The sequence below is a fragment of the Oncorhynchus kisutch genome, linkage group LG12 (assembly GCF_002021735.2).
Source record: "Oncorhynchus kisutch isolate 150728-3 linkage group LG12, Okis_V2, whole genome shotgun sequence".
NCBI classification, from domain to species: domain Eukaryota; kingdom Metazoa; phylum Chordata; class Actinopteri; order Salmoniformes; family Salmonidae; genus Oncorhynchus; species Oncorhynchus kisutch.
In genome coordinates, this window is record NC_034185.2 from 32,943,446 (window position 1) to 32,963,068 (window position 19,623).

Below are 19,623 nucleotides of genomic sequence, written 5' to 3' on the forward strand. Positions count from 1 at the left end.
TCACTGATTTCAACCACCAACAGAAAAGGATTAGCGTCTTAACCGAATGACTGACTAACCTTTCCCTTGGGGTATTGGGGTAAGTCACGGTCAAGAACTGAACAGACCATCCAGACTCGAGCTTTGAGTTAAGACATTAAGAGGCGTTACGACATCTGAATTCTATAAGAGATAGCAGCCTCGGGATGAAACCATGATAATTGCGAGGCAGAACAAGCTAGGTGCTTGAAAACCAAAACGAATTTGCTTCCTTGAAGCAGATGAAGACATTACCCTGTCATTGACATGGGTAATTGGGTAATATTTGGTTGAGACGTTGATCAATGAGATGACAACCTATATTCACCCACTCAAAAATGTAGTTAAATCTCCAATGTGTTGTCACTATGCTTTCAACCATCTAAAAAGCACAACCAAATTCCAATGGAAAAACAAATGTCAGATTTTTGGTGTAGTTGTCACCCAAATGTCTATCACTGCGTTTCAACCATTTAAAAGCACAGCAAAGTTCAAATGAGAATACAACGTCAGATATTTTGGTTATTTATACAGATATCACAGGGCTTCATCTAATAAGAGAACCAAATGTGTATTTTTCTATCCTTTATTTTACTAGGCACGTCAGTTAAGAACAAATTCTTAATTACAATGATGGCCTACCCCAGCCAAACCCTAACAACCCTGGGGCAATTGCGAGCTGCCCTATGGGACTCCAAATTGTGGCTGGTTGTGATACAGCCTGGAATCAAACCAGGATCTATAGTGGTGCCTCTAGCACTGAGATGCAGTGCCTTAGACCACTGCACCACTAGGAAGTTTAAAAAAGGCTATTTGTTGTGTTTCAAAAGTGATGTTGAATTGTGTTTGGTTGTCAACGCACCCAAATATCAACATTTGAAGGAGATGTATTTTCTGCTTGAATAGTTCTCTGTGCCACTGATTTATTATGGCATTAATTCCAGTTTGACTACAAATTAATAAGTTAGAGTAGGACTAAATCAAATCAAACTTTAAATGCACTTTTAAAACAGAAGTTTGATTTGTTTTAGTCCTATTCTTTAACTTAGATTTTTGGTTGAGATGGAGATGTGAATCCAACATACACACTATACAAAACATTAAGAACACCTGCTATTTCCATAACATAGACTGACCAGGTGAAAGCTTTGATCCCTTATTGATGTCACTTGTTAAATCCACATCAAAACAGAGTAGATGAAGGGGAGGAGATAGGTTAAAGTAGGTTTATTAAACCTTGAGACAATTGAGACAAGGATTGTGTATGTGTGCCATTCAGAGGATGAACGGGCAAGACAAAACATGGACGTGCTTTTGAAAAGGGTATGGTAGTGCCACACATTGCAGTTTGTGTCAAGAACTGCAACGCTGCTGGGTTTTTCACACTCAACAGTTTCCTGTGTGTATCAAGAATGGTCCACCATCCAAAGGACATCCAGCCAACTTGATGACTGTGGGAAGCATTGACGTCAACATGGGCCAGCATCCCTGTGGAGCACTTTCAACACCTTGAACAGTCCATGCCCCGGCGAATTAAGGTTGTTCTGAGAGCAAAATGTTGATATTTTGTTGTGTTGACAACCAAACACAATTCAATAATATCATTAAATATCATCAAATTTGAAATCAACCAGAGCTTGAAGCCCTAGGCCTATTGTATTGTCCATTTTTAGTTGATTTCTGGGTTGAATTCAAACAATTGCTGTTGATGACATTTCAAATGCTACAGAATATAGGCCTAAATAGCATCATTGATGATTGATACAAGTGTGGACAAATTGAATTTGCTCTGTTAAACTTATTACCCTTGAGGATGACTTTGATAGTAGCAGTGAATCTATTTTGTTTTTAAGTGATGATCTCTCAATCACTCTCACAATAGCACATTGGTAATAGTCAGTAACAAATGTCATAGCCAAGCAGAACTGAGCTTGGTTAAAACCTTGAATGGGAGACCAAAGGGTAGCTGTAGATCAGGTATAGGCAACTTTGATGGGAATGTAATTCTGTGCGTTTTGCTGCAATTTGACATATTTTGCAACAGTGCGAAGAGATAAAGTAGCAGTTTTACAGGTAATTTCCTGCAATTCATTTTGCCATAGGGTGGAGACAAATGTTTGCAATTTTTTTACGTTTTTAACTTAGTAGGAAAAAAAACGAAATACATTGAAGTTATTCAAAGGTGCATTAATTTGCTCAAGTTAATCATAATGCATTAGTGATTCATATTTACATGCAACCTTGTGAAACGGAAAAGGAATGCCCCCATGGTGTGTTGTGCGAGGTGTTTGCATGCGTATGTCTAGTCTTCACTTTGTGTAGCCGTTAGCGTCAATGCTAATGATAACTGCTTAATGATAAGCTCTCCCAAAAACCTTCTCAATTAAATGCTAAATACAAAGTAGCCCATGTCTATCTGGCAGAATGATATCATGAATATTTGCATTAGTCCAGTGGCCATTTGTTTTGCAAACTCTGCAATCACATGAGCGCTACAGAAACACTAGTCTCTGGCTGGTGCTCGCGTACATTAAAGGGTAACTACACTCAAAATTCAACATGTATTTTTTTCCCCAGACCTCAAAGGTGGTCTCCTGATCTGGTTTAAGCATTGTTGTGGACCTAGAACATCCAATTGTTTTGTTTTTCTCAAAATGGTGTCAGCAAAAAAGCTGACAATACTAGGAAAACTGAAACCGGGAAAAACAAAACGGAATTTTGGAAAAAGATTCACAGAATCAGGAAAGAAAAATTGAACAGATTTTATAGGGCCCTATTAGGACTACAGAGAGAGAGAGAAACAGAGGGCATAATCATCCTGCAACTCAGTCCAATTAGCTGGCGAGTGAGATGAACCAATGACACCCATCAATCTCTGCCAACTTCCTGTGCCACGAACGGCTCCCACACAAACACGGCTCCTCTCTGCCTTCCTGCCCTGACACTGCTGAGACGTCCCAGTGCAATCTCCCTCACCATCACCCTACAACACACACACACCTGTCAGACCAGGCCCTAGCTCTGTAACCACCTGGCGTACTCTCAAAAGTACTCGACCTTCCCCATCTCCATTATGGAGACATACCCTGCTCCAACCAAAATGGAGGGTGACAGAGAGACATAACCCTTAAGTAATCCATCACTCAATTCCCATCCATCTGGCCATATTCTGTTGGCACTACATTTGTCACAGACAAACAACCCCAGAGTACTCCCATCCATAAAAACAGGAGTCAGAAAGGGGACATATTATGACATTACAAATGCCTGGTTCCTATTCTTACGGTGATTTGGGATTGAGAGCAATATGGAGAGCAGTCAGATGCGTTCAGAGGGGATTAGGGAGGGGGGAGAATTAAAGAGATAATGGAGGGGAGGTGAGGGGTTATAACTGTATTTCTCTCTGATCAAACACCTGCCTCCAACATCTGCCTCGCCTCACAAAAGGTGATGGTCAAACATGAGACGTATCCAATCATGGTAGGCATCCACACAGCATGCTCCCTTATCAAATACCCTCTTATGGTGACAATCACAGCACACGGTGCACAGGTCATTCAACCTTGATTAAATGCAAAAAAAGGCAAGCCATTACTGACCATAAAGCTTTAACTTTGGTCCCCTTAGAGCCCGCCTTTTGGAAATAAGAGATTTGCGGCAAGCTTGTCTGTATATCACTCCAGAATAATCTTTTAAGCCTCTTGTTGTTTTTAATGTAATTAATAAAAACTCCAACATATCAGTGCGGTCGGACATAGGCCTAGAGTACATAACATAATGAGGCGATTTATGGTGGGTTTCTGCACTCAGGGGCCTGAGTGGATGCAGATGGGCATGTTCCACTACTGGGTTGGAGAGGTGGAGGGTCACGGCAGAGAGGAAGAAGCGAAGGGAGAAGTTTCTCCGCCCAAAATCTGTCGACAAAAAATAAGCCCACGAAGTAAGGAATTTTTGAATGGATGTCAATGAGTGTTGAATTTGGTCAGCAAAATATGTCATTACTAATTTACTAGGTGAGGCTTATTTGATCGAATAGAAGTTTCAAAATTGTTAGGACTGTTGTCGCATTCAAAATAACTAGGAACTACAGTAGGAACTCTGAACTAGGAAATCTCCGACATCAGTGCGTTCAAGACAACTGGGAACTCTGTCTTTCAACTCGGAATTCCAAGTCAGAAACTCTGGCATCTTTTTAGAGCTCAGATTTCCGACATGAAGATCACTGACGTCATGATTTAACCTAGTTTTTTGTCGTTGTTCCGAGGTGTCTTGAAAGCACCATAAGGCCCATGTGGTGTTATTGTGAAGGGTAATGTCACTCTACAGGACTCCAAATGCTACCAATTACCCTAGGCCACACCCCTTCCGACCACACCTGTTCCCACTCTCTTAATCACCTGTCCTCTACATGTTTCACTCTCCAGTTCCCTTTGTAAGCCGCATGCTTTAGTTTGCCCTATCCTTCCACCGGTCATGACTGATAAAGTGCCTTTTCATTTACAGTACCAGTGAAAAGTTTGAACACACCTACTCATTCTATTGGTTTTCTTAATTTTTACTATTTTCTACATTGTGAAGACATCACAACTATGAAATAACACACGTGGAATCATGTAGTAACCAAAGAAAAGTGTTAAACAAACCAAAATATATTTTAAATTTGAGATTCTTCAAAATTAGCAACCGTTGCCTTGATGACAGCTTTGCACAGTCTTGGCATTCTCTCAACCATCTTCATGAGGCCTCCACAATCACCCGACCTCAACCCAAGTGAGATAGTTTGGGATGAGTTGGACCGCAGAGTGAAGGAAAAGCAGCCAACAAGTGCTCAGCATATGTGGGAACTCCTTCAAGACTGTTGGAAAAGCATTCCTCATGAAGCTGGATGAGAGAATGCCAAGAATGTGCAAAGCTGTCATCAAGGCAAAGGGTGGCTACTTTGAAGAATCTGAAATATAAAATATATTGATTTGTTTAACACTTTTGGGGGGGGATTACTATATGATTCCATTAATGTTATTTCATAGTTTTGATTTCTTCACTATTATTCTACAATGGCAAAAATAGTTTTCAAAAATAAAGAAAAACCATGGAATGAGTAGGTGTGTCCAAACTTTTGACTGGTACTGTATATATTTATTTCCTGAGAAAAGTAAGTGTTGAATACAATGTATGTTATGCTGTTTACACTGGTCATATCCCTTATATCCATGCTAATGATCATTTGTTACGTTTATCCTGGCAGTCTCCTAGGTTATATGTTACGCCTATTCCCCTTAATCACGTGGCACTACTTTGTCATGTCTGCACCTTTTATGTTGTGTTCTTAATGTTACCCTTTTGTATCTCCATTCCAGACCCTCACATCCTAACTTTTCTCCAAGGCCTCACAAGACACAATTCCTAACACATTATTCCTATCCAACCTAGAGGCCTTACAATCCCAACACTTAACCTCCATCCAAACTCTCCCCCATGTGCCTCTGTTCAACTGTGTATACGAATTACCCTTAACTGCATTTCTCGTCTCTCTCTCCTTTATTGCATTCTGACCGATGTGCCAAGGTGACAGCAGAAATCCTAAACCAGACAGTCCTTCAAAAAAAAACTTCCAGTCCTTTGTTTAAGTTGTGCTCTCAGAGCTTAGTGTCAATCCTAAACACTACTGCCCATAGAAAGGATGACTGACATCCATTGGTCATTTGTAATTGATCTAGGGTGAACTCTCGGTTGCTGTCATAACAAAATGTCAGTGGCAGTGCTTATCAGTCACATGTTCTGTTCAAAAGCAAACGGACAGGGCTATTTGTCTGATTACATATTCCTAATGTGTTGGCAACTCATTCTGAATGTTCACACGTGCCTGAGGTGATTTATGACAGGTGCGTGGGGACCCATAACCTTTGGTTTTTGGGCATGTCACACACATGGTCAGCCATCCAACTTAAAGAGCGACTGAACACACCGAATTTCAGTCTTGGGTGTGGTTTGATGTGGCAGTTAAAGGTTTGTCTCTCATGAGACACCATATGAAAAAAAAAAAAAGTATAATTTCCCCAAAACAGTCCATGAATATAGGATAACTCCAGAAATTGAGGTTTTTGCTGAAATGTAATTTGCACAATTTTACATGAAGGTGTTTGGTGCAGTATTTCTCAAGTTAAATGCATGATGTGTTTATGTATCTGCTGTGCTGATGGGCAGGTCTGCCTCACACTGTTCTGCAGTAGGATTGGATAGAGTCCAATCATTTCAGCTGTGTATCCCGTGAGTGGGCAAATGAGCTATGTCCAACTAAACCTCCCCCTCAAGTCAAGTCATGACTAACTCACTAAACTCTTTTGGACAAGACTGATTTTCTGAACAAAATTATCCTATTTACACTAGTATCTTTTGACACGAGAATAAATGTTTCTAATAATCAATGCCACAGGCTAAATTGCCACGTGTACAACCTACCATATAGCCCAGGAATGGGCAACTCAGTCGGGGTCTAAACTTACTATTGAGTTAGAATAGTAGAATACACAAGGTGCAAGTTTTGAAATGTGGTTGTGCATCAGCAGAGTCTCTTATTTCACTCACTCAAATAGTCAATGTCAGCTAACATTTTTTAGATAGTTGGCTAGACTAATTTAACAATCTAAACTTGTAGTAATCACATCCAAATTAACGACCAGGCATGAAGGGCAAGAGCCCAGGGGCCCAGACCCCCATAGATTTTGTTAGTCACTCACTCAGATAATTTTAACTTGACATAAGTCATGGCAAAATGTGTAGAATTTCAGGAAATGTTATAAAATTGCTAAATGTTCCCCGCAGCCCCATGGTAAAAATATATACAATTGCTGTAAAGGAGGGCCCAAAAGGCTAGACCCGGCCCTGTCCAGTGTGCAATGATGTGTGAAGCCCAGGGCGAGACACGATGATGCCAGCATTACCACAGCCTACGCTCATTCTCTCTCAAACGCTGAGCGACTGATGCGCCAGGTTGGTTGCTCTCGTTTTGTCATAGGGTGACAACGCTCAAACCAAATGTTACCAACACACACAATAAAATATTGTTGAGGTTCTATGACAGCCTACATCCGAGGTGATGTATATGGTTGTCGAGATGTAAACCACCTTGCACGCTTCTTAACGTGTTTGCAGCCGCGCACACTGCGGCATACGGAAAGACCAACGCATAATCGTACACGATGAAGAAAATGTATAGTGACCCATATCACAGAGGTATCCTCACAATTAATATGAGTGTTGTCATGAGAGCGTTGGGTCATAATGCCGAGGCAAACAGCCACTGCGTCGACATTGAGACTAAATGCAGAGTTTTTCAAAACCTCTCGACATTGTTATAAACCATCACTTCACTAAGCATTTTGCACTGAATAATTATGAGCAATAACCATGCACTTTATCAGTGGTTCCAATTTTATCTCAACATGGTTTGATGCAGAAGAATATCTAGAAATGCTGGGGGGGGGGAACAATGCTTTGCTTGCATGTCCTTGAAAATGTATTTTTATAAGCGTGGTGAAAGACAATTCTCGGTATATAACTAATGGCTAGCTGGCTAGAGGGTGCACTATTACACCGCAGAATTCTCAGCTGTCCTCCCTGCCCCGCGTTTCTCAGCAGTTTCCCCGGCTCACACTCACCTGTCTTTGTCAGCAATACTGACATGCTCCATGCCATGCAGAGGACACTGCAGAGAAAACACACTTGCACGAAAAGCATCTCTCTCCTCCTGCGAACTTTGAAAATCTTTGTGATTATGGTCTTTTTCGAGACGCTCTTGTTCTCGTCCCGGTCCATGGCTGCAGCACGGCCAAACGGGGACTTAATGTCCTTGCCTCACTGCGGACGGGAGATACGGAAGGAATTGCCCGTTTTCGCGGCTTCACACAGAATAGGCTCGGGACGCGGTCCTCATTTCAAGTGGCCGGGGCGCAGATGCGAAGTAGTGGGGCGGTCAGTTTGGATGAGCTACCTAGACAATGTTGTTCAGCTGTTGGATTGCTAGAACAGTGCGTGAAAATTCCGTGCCTACACAACAGGCAATGAATGACAAGGCGGTCAATTCCGAAGGTCTCCAATCAATTCAGCATGTATCTCGCAAACCCCAGATTCTGACCTTTACGTTTAAGCAAATAAGCTACCATGGCATTTTAAATTAATTGGGGGCTATTCCGGGTTGCCTTCAAAGCAGCCTTCAATGTTCTACTGAATGTACATTTAAAGCATCCTCTTCAGTTAAATGATTCAACTACATATGGCCGCAGAACTGTGCGCACCCGACTGGTTCCAATTAATACACGGCGGAAGAGCGCAATCGGATTTCATCAAGGTTAGACTAATTGTTACATTCGGGTAGCAGTCATTTCACATCGTTCGAAAACCTCCCCTTAAATTCGTAGAGCAGAATAATAAGCGTGCGGATGATGGGACTATCGTCAACTCCGTCGCTCCAGGTGCAGTTTTCCTTTAAACTACAGTCTACGGTCCATTTAAAACACCTCGCCGGATTCCTCCAACTGCAACTTTTCCAAGGGTGTCATGTGCAGACACGTGATAGTTTGCGGCAATGGATAATATTATTGTATTTTGCTCGGTTACAACTGAACTGAAAACACTGGACTATCGACCTTGAAATCCTGACAGCAGCTCATCGACCACTCCGAAATAAAACTTATGTTTCTTTGACCAAAAAAAACACCTTTATAATGAATCATTGCATGCGTATCATCGTATTTGCGTAGTGGAATTGAGCGGTAGCAGTGCTTACAGAAGTTGTGTATCTTTAGTAGCCTAGGTCCAGGAAAGAAATTGTTTTTTTCAATGAACACATTTAATGCACTTCTATGTAAATTTGCATGACTGGAGACTTTGGCATAATATTTTTAATAGCCTACTGCACAAATGATTGTAATGACAGGCTACTTTGACAAACTGAGATCAAACAAAACAACCTCCTCTTGAATCCATCAACAGCCTACTGTAGGCCTAGGTGTGTGTTGACAATTATTGTACAATATGAGGAAGAATTTATCATCCCAAAAAAGCTTTCCAGTTTCACTGACTCGCCCAATGATGTGCTGCTCACTGGCCTTACCGATGCGCTTGTGCCAAAATACTCTCACTTGAAGACGTAACAATGTTCGCTCAATAGGCCTATTTGGATGTTGATAAAATAATTTGGTAGCTTACAGCAGACAGATTCACATTTTATTTTCTGCAGGAGTAATTTCCTTTCCAACCTGTGTTTTCCCTTCGTTGTATTTGAAATATTACGAAAGGCCTGTTTTGTCAGAATGCTGTTCACTGACAGATTTAAGGTGCAATCCCGACTGCAGGATATGCCTTGTTATTGGGAGACAGGCAATCCACAGCTAGGCTATTTTTAAAAGAAGCTATTGATCCTCTGTGGCTAAATTATAGCCCTACATATGGTGTAGTAGGTTATTCCGAATTATTACATTTCTTTCAGACTGCAGTTATTCTATAATTTTGACACATTTATTTCAATTTATAAGATGGGGTGCTGCAGCACCTCCAGCCCCTTTCCCCCGCTATGATTCTATAAGGAAATCAATTATGAAGCGCTGCTGCGCATAGGCTATCAGCCAACCAGACCGAATGATGTAAATCGAATGTTAATCATATCTTATGCCTCTGTGGCAGTACTGTTTATATTTAAACTAGATAGCTTGCAACACACACACACACTGAACGGTGACCCGCGTCACAATGCATGTTTGGATACCAGGCGGCAATCTCCATTCAGGGCAGACCAACGGACGGGATAGGGGTAGACTTTGGTGCAGTGAGTTCAGAACAACGGAACAAAGAAATGTATACCAAAAATATATAATTATATCACTACCCAAAAGGGCACTTGGCGAGTGGGAGAGCGAAAGGGGAAGGTGCCTGCCCGATTACATAGTGCTGAATTGGAAAAACCCAATCTAATTTCTGTCTGCATCTATCCTGAGCAGCATCCACCCTTTACTAACTGACTGACCCTGGCCACTGGGATATTCACAGTTTGATATACTAAACTCGGCAAAAAAAGAAACGTCCCCTTTTCAGGACCCTCTATTTCAAAGATAATTGTTAAAAATCAAAATAACTTCACAGATCTTCATTGTAAACAACGTCACCTATGGGCACAAACCCACCGTCGCTGTACCAGACAGGACTGGCAAAAAGTGCTCTTCACTGACGAGTCGCGGTTTTGTCTCACCAGGGGTGATGGTCAGATTCGCGCTTATCGTCAAAAGGAATGAGCGTTACACCGAGGCCTGTACTCTGGAATGGGGCGGTGTGTCACACACAATCCTGACCCCCGGGGCCAGGACTGAGCAGCTAGGAGTTGCCTAAATAGGTATTTCCCCTGACGTGGGCATGTTTAAAATAGAGACTGCTTTTGATGTACAGTATTCCATATGAAGGCCAAATATAAAGTGTGCCTAACCTGGAATATTACATTTTGGCATTTCTCTTACATTTCAAAGATGATTTAAAAAAAACTAGTTTTTTACTTTGTATTATCTTTTACCAGATCTAATGTGTTATATTCTCCTACATTCATTTCACATTTCCACCATCTTCAAAGTGTTTCCCTTCAAATGGTATCAAGAATATGCATATCCTTGCTTCAGGTCCTGAGGTCATTTTAGGCGCAAATTGGGAAAAAGGGTCCAACAAGTCTTACACATAAAGTCCAAAGACTTTTGTATTGTCTTTAAGACATCCTCTATATAACATTTCAGCCAGACCGCTCAGCCAACCCGACCCGCCTACAAGCCTGACCCCCGCCTGTCTAGTCAGTAACTGAACTCTCCCCTCCCTAACACTTCCTTTATTTTTGATGTCTCAAGGGAAAGGTTTGGAAAACAAAAGTTTAATGAAAACACATACACCATCATATTAACACACAGAAACAGTTCACCCTCCATAGAATTCATATCATAGGCCTAATAGTACTGTAGAGTTCTTTTGACTTGCACACAATATACAGTGGGGAGAACAAGTATTTGAAACACTGCCGATTTTGCAGGTTTTCCTACTTACAAAGCATGTAGAGGTCTGTAATTCTTATCATAGGTACACTTAAACTGTGAGACGGAATCTAAAACAAAAATCCAGAAAATCACAATGTATGATTTTAAGTAATTTATTTGCAATTTATTGCATGACATAAGCATTTGATAGATCAGAAAAGCAGAACTTATTTGGTATAGAAACCTTGTTTGCAATTATAGAGATCATACGTTTCCTGTAGTTCTTGACCAGGTTTACACACTGCAGTAGGGATTTTGGTCCACTCCTCCATACAGACATTCTCCAGATCCTTCAGGTTTCGGGGCTATCACTGGGCAATACGGACTTTCAGCTCCCTCCAAAGATTTTATATTGGATTCAGGTCTAGAGACTGGCTAGGCCACTCCAGGACCTTTAGATGCTTCTTATGGAGCCACTCCTTAGTCGCCCTGGCTGTGTGTTTCAGGTCGGTGTCATGCTGGAAAACCCAGCCACGACCCATCTTCAATGCTCTTACTGAGGGAAGGAGGTTGTTCACCAAGATCTCGCGATACATGGCCCCATCCATCCTCCCCTCCATACGGTGGAGTCGTCCTGTCCCCTTTGCAGAAAAACATCCCCAAAGAATGATGTTTCCACCTCCATGCTTCACAGTTGGGATGGTGTTCTTGGGGTTGTACTCATCCTTCTTCTTCCTCCAAACACGGCAAGTGGAGTTTACACCAAAAAGCTCGATTTTTGTCTCATCAGACCACATGACCTTCTCCCATTGCTCCTCTGGAACATCCAGATGGTCATTGGCAAACTTCAGACGGGCCTGGACATGTGCTGGCTTGAGCAGGGGGACCTTGCATGCGCTGCAGGATTTTAATCCATGATGGCGTAGTGTGTTACTAATGGTTCTCTTTGAGACTGTGGTCCCAGCTCTCTTCAAGTCATTGACCAGGTCCTGCCGTGTAGTTCTGGGCTGATCCCTCACCTTCCTCATGATCATTGATGCCCCACGAGGTGAGATCTTGCATGGAGCCCCAGACCGAGGGTGATTGACCGTCATCTTGAACTTCGTCCATTTTCGAATAATTGCGCCAACAGTTGTTGCCTTCTCACCAAGCTGCTTGCCTATTGTCCTGTAGCCCATCCCAGCCGTGTGCAGGTCTACAAATGTATCCCTGATGTCCTTGCACAGCTCTCTGGTCTTGGCCATTGTGGAGAGGTTGGAGTCTGTTTGATTGAGTGTGTGGACAGGTGTCTTTTATACAGGTAACGAGTTCAAACAGGTGCAGTTAATACAGGTAATGAGTGGAGAACAGGAGGGCTTCTTAAAGGAAAACTAACAGGTCTGTGAGAGCCGGAATTCTTACTGGTTGGTAGGTGACCAAATACTTATGTCATGCAATAAAATGCAAATTAATTACTTAAAAATCATTCATAAAAATTCTGGACTTTTGTTTTAGATTCCGTCTCTCACAGTTGAAGTGTACCTATGATAAAAAATTACAGACCTCTACATGCTTTGTAAGTAGGAAAACCTGCCTAAATAGGTATCTCCCCTGACATGGGCATGTTTTAAATAGAGACTGCTTTTGTTGTACAGTATTCCATATGAAGGCATCCAGACCTTATGAAAGTTGTACAGTATACCCTTAATCTTAAAACAAATCTAGTGATGCTATACAGAACCTGACGTCTTCCATCCATTGTGGGAGGATAAGCATCCTTCCAATGAATGGCAATGCATTTATTAGCCACTCTAGATGCTAGGTTACACAGTTTCTTCTGATAACAGTCTCCAGTATCAACATTTCCAAGCAAACAAAAACAGGGAAAAGGGAGAATCTGTAGACAAGCCCCAAAGGAATAATACAATTTCTGAATGCATGATATTCAGTTTCACTGGCATATAGTATGTTATGGTGCATGGTGCAACACGATTTTGATTATTTAGTTAACATGGATCTAGTTCAGTCTTATCAATTACCTAAACATATTTAATAATCTCTTACCTAGCTTGATGACTGTGGGCATTTTTGCTTACTTTTTGTTGTTCTAAAGAGAGATGACTAGAAGGGCCATGGGTCATATTAGATTGTGTTGAAATGATCTTTCGATGCCCCAGAAAATGTGAGGACCACCAGACCCCCTGCCAAGTTATGTCCACCTCTGCAAATAGCACTGATGGGTGATTTAAAAAGTCAGAGTCAAATCGATCAATAATATAATAATACTCTTAGCAAAACAATTTATTTTTAATTTACAATATGTAGAATCTATGAGAATAGAAGTTTTCAGAACTTTTGTGAAACATCACAGCACAAAACTGGCTGGTGTTCAGAGATAGATGGGAGGGGTTGTGTGGAGCTGAAGGATGGGACTAAAAACAAACAAAAGATAATTATTGTCAAATATACGGTGTCCGTAAAATATATATAGTACATATAAGATGAAAGTGGAAGCCTAATAGTTGTTGTCCATTCGTTCATCCCATTTAGGGGAGGGATGGTATGTTCACCACATACTGTACTTCGGTCTGAGTCTGCCTTCGCTGAAGTCATTTGTGGTAATGTCGAAGTGAGGGGCCTTGTAAAAAAAATTTTTTAAATCATCAGCAATTGGATCATCCCGCAACCACACACCATACAAACTTGTCTCATAAGGGTAGACCGCCGTAGACCGCAGCCTTGATCTTGAGGTGCTGAGGGATGGAGATTGCGCCCCTCCCACTGGGCCCCACAGGTCACCTCAACTACCAAGATAACAGGCAGGAGAGGAGAGATGCCGCACGCAGCCACAGACCAATCCGCAAGGGGGCAGGTTGACATGTCAGAAATCAGCCTGTCAGATTTCAGCTTGTCATCTTCCGCCAGGACTTACTGCAGCCGCCAACTTAGTCGAAAACACCAAGGAGGATATAAAGATCAAAGGGTCAAGGCACTCGCCTCACAATATCTGGTGGACATGCATTATGTCAGATCACCCTCAACCTCCAAAACACACTCTTTGCATTAAGGGATGTACTGCAATGCCATTTATGTTGTCTGAGGGACCTGTGTCTGTGCCAGCTGGTCAAGTGTGAATGGAAGGCATCTCTGTCATTAGCGAGGGCTTTCTAACCCTGTGAGATCCAAATTAGAGCAAGAAAATGGATTACCCTTCATAAATACTTACTTGGTCTCTGATTATGAAAATATGTTTTTTTCAATTTCAGGTTTGTAGAACAATTTTATGGAATCGTTGCAAAAAGGCCACATGGGCTTCAATGGTATTACAATTGTGCTAAAAACAACTGAAATGATATACAAATCCCATTCAAATGGAGCAAAAGCATTGACGTGATGGGAACTATTGTCTAATGGTATATACACATCTGAAATGGCAAAATGTACCAACTTGACCAATTCAAATGTTTGTATTTCGCTACCAAAAATGTATATTTATGAAAGGATCAACTATTTGGGGTGTTTTCTACGTATGGAGAACATCTGACTTACTTTTAGTAATATTTGGTTGTCCTGACCTCTTTTAGCATACATTTAAAAATATATTTACTTTTGGTCATTTGACATGTCTGTAAGACAATGAAATACATTTTATATTTTGCCTGTAAAGGATGCAATTTAGGTAACGTGGTTCTCACAGGGTTAATCTGGCCCCAGGTCCTTCCATCCTGCAGCATGGGTCACCAGCCAGCCAGCAACACACATGTCAAGAGAGGCCACGGCCCACAAAGCAGGCAGGCCACGGCCCACACAGCAGGCAGGCAATCGGGGAGCCGTGCCAGGGCTTGCTTACAGGACTTTATCCACTGTGCTACATCTACACATATCACCTGCTTGCTCCCTCCTGCTACTTTTTTTCTCCCCAATTTTGTGGTATCCAATTGGTAGTTACAGTCTTGTCCCATCGCTGCAACTCCCGTACGGACTGGGGAGAGATGAGTGTCGAGAGCCATGCTTCTTCCTGAAACACGACCCAGCCATGCCGCACTGCTTCCTTCCATCCTGCAGCATGGGTCACCAGCCAGCCAGCAACACACATGTCAAGAGAGGCCACGGCCCACAAAGCAGGCAGGCCACGGCCCACACAGCAGGCAGGCAATCGGGGAGCCGTGCCAGGGCTTGCTTACAGGACTTTATCCACTGTGCTACATCTACACATATCACCTGCTTGCTCCCTCCTGCTACTTTTTTTCTCCCCAATTTTGTGGTATCCAATTGGTAGTTACAGTCTTGTCCCATCGCTGCAACTCCCGTACGGACTGGGGAGAGATGAGTGTCGAGAGCCATGCTTCTTCCTGAAACACGACCCAGCCATGCCGCACTGCTTCTTGACACAATGCCCGCTTAACCCGGGAACCAGCCGCACCAATGAGGAAACACCGTACACCTGGCGACCGCATTGCGCATGGCCCGCCACAGGAGTTGCTAGTACACGATGGGACAAGAACATCCCTGCCGGCCAAACCCTCCCCTAACCCGGACGACGCTGGGCCAATTGTGCACCGCCCCCATGGCTTTCCCGGTCGCGGACGGCTGCGACAGAGCCTGGACTCAAACCAGGATCTCTAGTGGCACAGCTAGCGCTGCGATGCAGTGCCTTAGACTACTTCGCCACTCGGGAGACCCCTCCTCCTGCTCCTTCTGTGGGACCCATCGCAGTGTATCTGACCTGCAGCAGAGAAATAGAGACAGAGAGAAAGCTGTGTGTGCAAAAGCAACAACAAATACTAACCTCATTGTGGGAAGCTTGTGTCATGTCCTTTCCCGGGAAAGACAAGTGTTGAGGGCGTTGACAATGGACTGAGTGACACACATAACAATCGGTGTGTTCAACAATACAGCAGTTTCTCCCCCTGTCTACCTCAGCAGTGGGGTGATTCATGCCCCACTATTCACAATTCAAATGAGCAATGCCTGCATCGTCATGCTACATTATTTAGCAATTCTAAAGTTGGTAGCAGGCTTTACGTAAACTGCATATGTAGTGTGGAGAAAGAAAAAGGTTGACGGTGATATGTTCTTTTGGATGGGTTCAGATGTCAAGTTGCTAGGGTGAGCTGGGATATCCCATACTGTACATGAGTGGCAAATTCTGCTGAGGCCACCAGCAACACACAGACAGCCGAGCGAGCATACGTGTCCATCTCTCTAGAGGGGGCAGGGGGGGGGGGGGGGGGGGGGGGGGGGGGGGAGAGAGGCTGCCTGGGCCTGGGTGTCACAGAGCTGAAGGAGGAACTCTGACACCTTGCATTAATGCCTTGCGGGCATTGTAAATAATATTTTTCTAACTGTTTGGGAGCTGGTGGAGGAGAGAGGGAGGGAGTCCGGTCTGAATTAGTCTCTGGTCTGTATTAGTCTCCGGTTCTGTAGTCTCCGGTTCTGTAGTCTCCGGTTCTGTATTAATAGCATAACACTGAGGTCAGGACTGGCCTTTTTTATTGTCAGTTTCCCATGTGCTAACGCTGCCCCATACCATTCCAACAACTTCCCCCACCCTATCGGATACCACAAAGAGCTGCAAAATCTGGATCCCTACAAATCAGCTGGGCTAGACAATCTGGACCCTCTTTTTCTAAACTTATCAGCCCTATTATTAGCCTATTCAACCTCTCTTTTGTATCGTCTGAGATCCCCAAAGATTGGAAAGCTGCCGCAGTCATCCCTCTCTTCAAAGGGGGAGACACTCTTGACCCAAACTGTTATAGACCTATATCCATCCTGCCCTGCCTTTCTAAAATCTTCAAAAGCCAAGTTAATAAACAGATCACCGACCAATCCCACCGTACCTTCTCCACTATGCAATCTGGTATCCAAGCTAGTCATGGGTGCACCTCAGCCCCGCTCAAGGTACTAAACTATATCATAACCGCCATCGATAAAAGACAGTACTGTGTAGCCGTCTTTATCGACCTGGCCAAGGCTTTCGACTCTTTCAATCACCACACTCTTATCAGCAGACTCAATAGCCTTGGCTTCTCAAATGACTGCCTCGCCTGGTTCACCAACTACTTCTCAGATAGAGTTCGGTGTGTCAAATTGGAGGGCATTTTGTCCGGACCTCTGGCAGTCTCTATGGGGGTGCCACAGGGTCCAATTCTCGGGCCTACTTTTTTCTCTGTATATATCAATGATGTCGCTCTTGCTGCTGGTGATTCTCTGATCCGCCTCTACGCAGACAACACCATTCTGTATACATCTGGCCCTTCTTTGGACACTGCGCTAACAAACCTCCCAACGAGCTTCAATGCCATACAACACTCCTTCCGTGGACTCCAACTGCTTTTAAATGCTAGTAAAACTAAGTGCATGCTCTTCAACTGATTGCTGCCTGCTCCCCCCGCCCAACTAGCATCACTACTCTGGACAGTTCGGACTTAGAATATATGGACGAATACCTAGGTGTCTGGTTAGACTGTAAACTCTCCATCCAGACTCACATTAAGCATCTCCAATCCAAAATTAAATCTAGAATCGGCTTCCTATTTCGCAACAAAGCATCCATCACTCATGCTGCCAAACATACCATCGTAAAACTGACTATCCTACCGATCCTTGACTTCGGTGATGTCATTTACAAAATAGCCCCCAACACTCTACTCAGAAAACTGGATGTAGTCTATCACAGTGTCATCCATTTTATCAGCAAACCCCCATATACTACCCACCACTGCAACCTGTATGCTCTCGTTGGCTGGCACTCACTACATATCCACCGCTAAACCCACTGGCTCCAGGTCATCTATAAGTCTTTGCTAGGTAAAGCCCCGCCTTATCTCAGCTCACACCAAAGCAACACCCACCCGTAGCATGCACTCCAGCAGGTATATTTCATTGGTCATCCCCAAAGCCAACACTTCCCTTGGCCGCCTTTCCTTACAGTTCTTTCCTGCCAATGGCTGGAACGAATTGCAAAAACCTCTGAAGCAGGAGTCTTACATCTCCCTCTCTAACTTAAAGCATCAGCTGTCAGAGCAGCTTACCGATCACTGTACCTGTAAACAGCCAATCTGTAAATAGATGACTTCCTCATCCCCATATTATTACTTACCCTCTTTCTCTTTTTGCACCCCAGTATCTCTACGTGCACATCGTCATCTGCACATCTATCCCTCCAGTATTAATGCTAAATTGTAATTATTTTCGCCACAATGGCCTATTTATTGCCTACCTCCCTACTCTTCTACATTTGCAGACACTGTACATAGATCTTTCTATTTTTCTTTACTTTTGTGTTACTGACTGTACGCTTGTTTATGTGTAACTCTGTGTTGTTGTTTTTGTCACACTGCTTTGCTTTATCTTGGCCAGGTCGCAGTTGTAAATGAGAACTTGCTCTCAACTGTCCTACCTGGTTAAATAAAAGTGAAATAAAAAAATAATAATAACAACAAAAAAAAAAACAGCACCTGACAGCCTTGTCGTGTACATGGGGCGTCCCTATGAAAGTGCTGAATTTACTTCCTGCTGCAGGAAAAATGTCATATTCATCATCAACGTAGAGCGTTGGTTCTGTGGCAGCAGCAGCGCTGCAGGTCTGTTTGTATGCCTGGTCGGGTGTGAAGAGTAAACAGCACAGAAAGAGAAGCAGCAAAGAGCCTAGTCTATGCATTCTGGAGCCAGCAGTCATCTTCAGCACTATGACTGACTGATATCAGCTCCTTAACAATTGGACTCAATCACCCATTGAGTGTCACCTCTGATACAGCCAGGCCAGGCAAACACACCTTGCCCATAAAAGGTTTATTTCTCAAACACAGGGAGATGTAATGTGCCACAATGACATATTGACAAAGATCAACATATTTTTTTATTGAACCTTTATTTAACTAGACAAGTCAGTTAAGAACAAATTCTTATTTTACAATGACGCCCTACCCTGTCCAAAGCCTCCCCTAACCCGGACGACGCTGGGCCAATTGTGCGTCGTCCTATGGGACTCCCGGTCACGGCCGGTTGTGATACAGCTCGGGATCGAACCAGGGTTTGTAGTGACGCCTCAAGCAATGAGATGCAGGACCACAAATAACACTTAAAAAATTACAAATACATCATACATGTTTTTGTTTATATTGAACTGCTTATCAATAATTAATCATGAAAGTCCTTTATACTACAATCATTTTTGTTTATGCGTTGTTTAAAGTTCTTAGGGAAAGAAAATTGGCTTGTCCCAGCAGTGCTTTGTGGAGTTGTAGTGACATTTAGAGATATCTATTATTTTGAATGTTAGAAAGTGAAAAGTATTTAATATATTGTATAGATCAATAAGAAATTATTTTAAAACATATACACTACCGTTCAAAAGTTGCCAGTTAAGGACTTGTGAGGCGTCTGTTTCTCAAACTAGACACTCTAATGTACTTGTCCCCTTGCTCAGTTGTGCACCTGGGCCTCCCACTACTCTTTCGATTCTGGTTAGAGCCCGTTTGCGCTATTCTGTGGAGGGAGTAGTACACAGTGTTGTACCAGATCTTCAGTTTCTTGGCAATTTCTCGCATGGAATAGCCTTTACTTCTCAGAACAAGAATAGACTGACGAGTTTCAGAAGAAAGCGCTTTGTTTCTGG

The 19,623-nt window shown here is 42.9% G+C and overlaps 1 protein-coding gene across 1 annotated transcript in view; it reads right to left on the reverse strand.

Annotated features, from left to right (window-relative positions):
* Positions 1-8,691, reverse strand: part of LOC109901401 (sodium/potassium/calcium exchanger 4-like) — a 67,857-nt gene extending 59,166 nt beyond the window's left edge. The window contains exon 1 of the mRNA XM_020497414.2: positions 7,677-8,691. Coding sequence (XP_020353003.2) covers positions 7,677-7,833 — 157 coding nt within the window. The 5' untranslated portion in view covers positions 7,834-8,691. The remainder of the gene's footprint in view (positions 1-7,676) is intronic.
* Between the last annotated feature and the right edge of the window lie 10,932 nt (positions 8,692-19,623).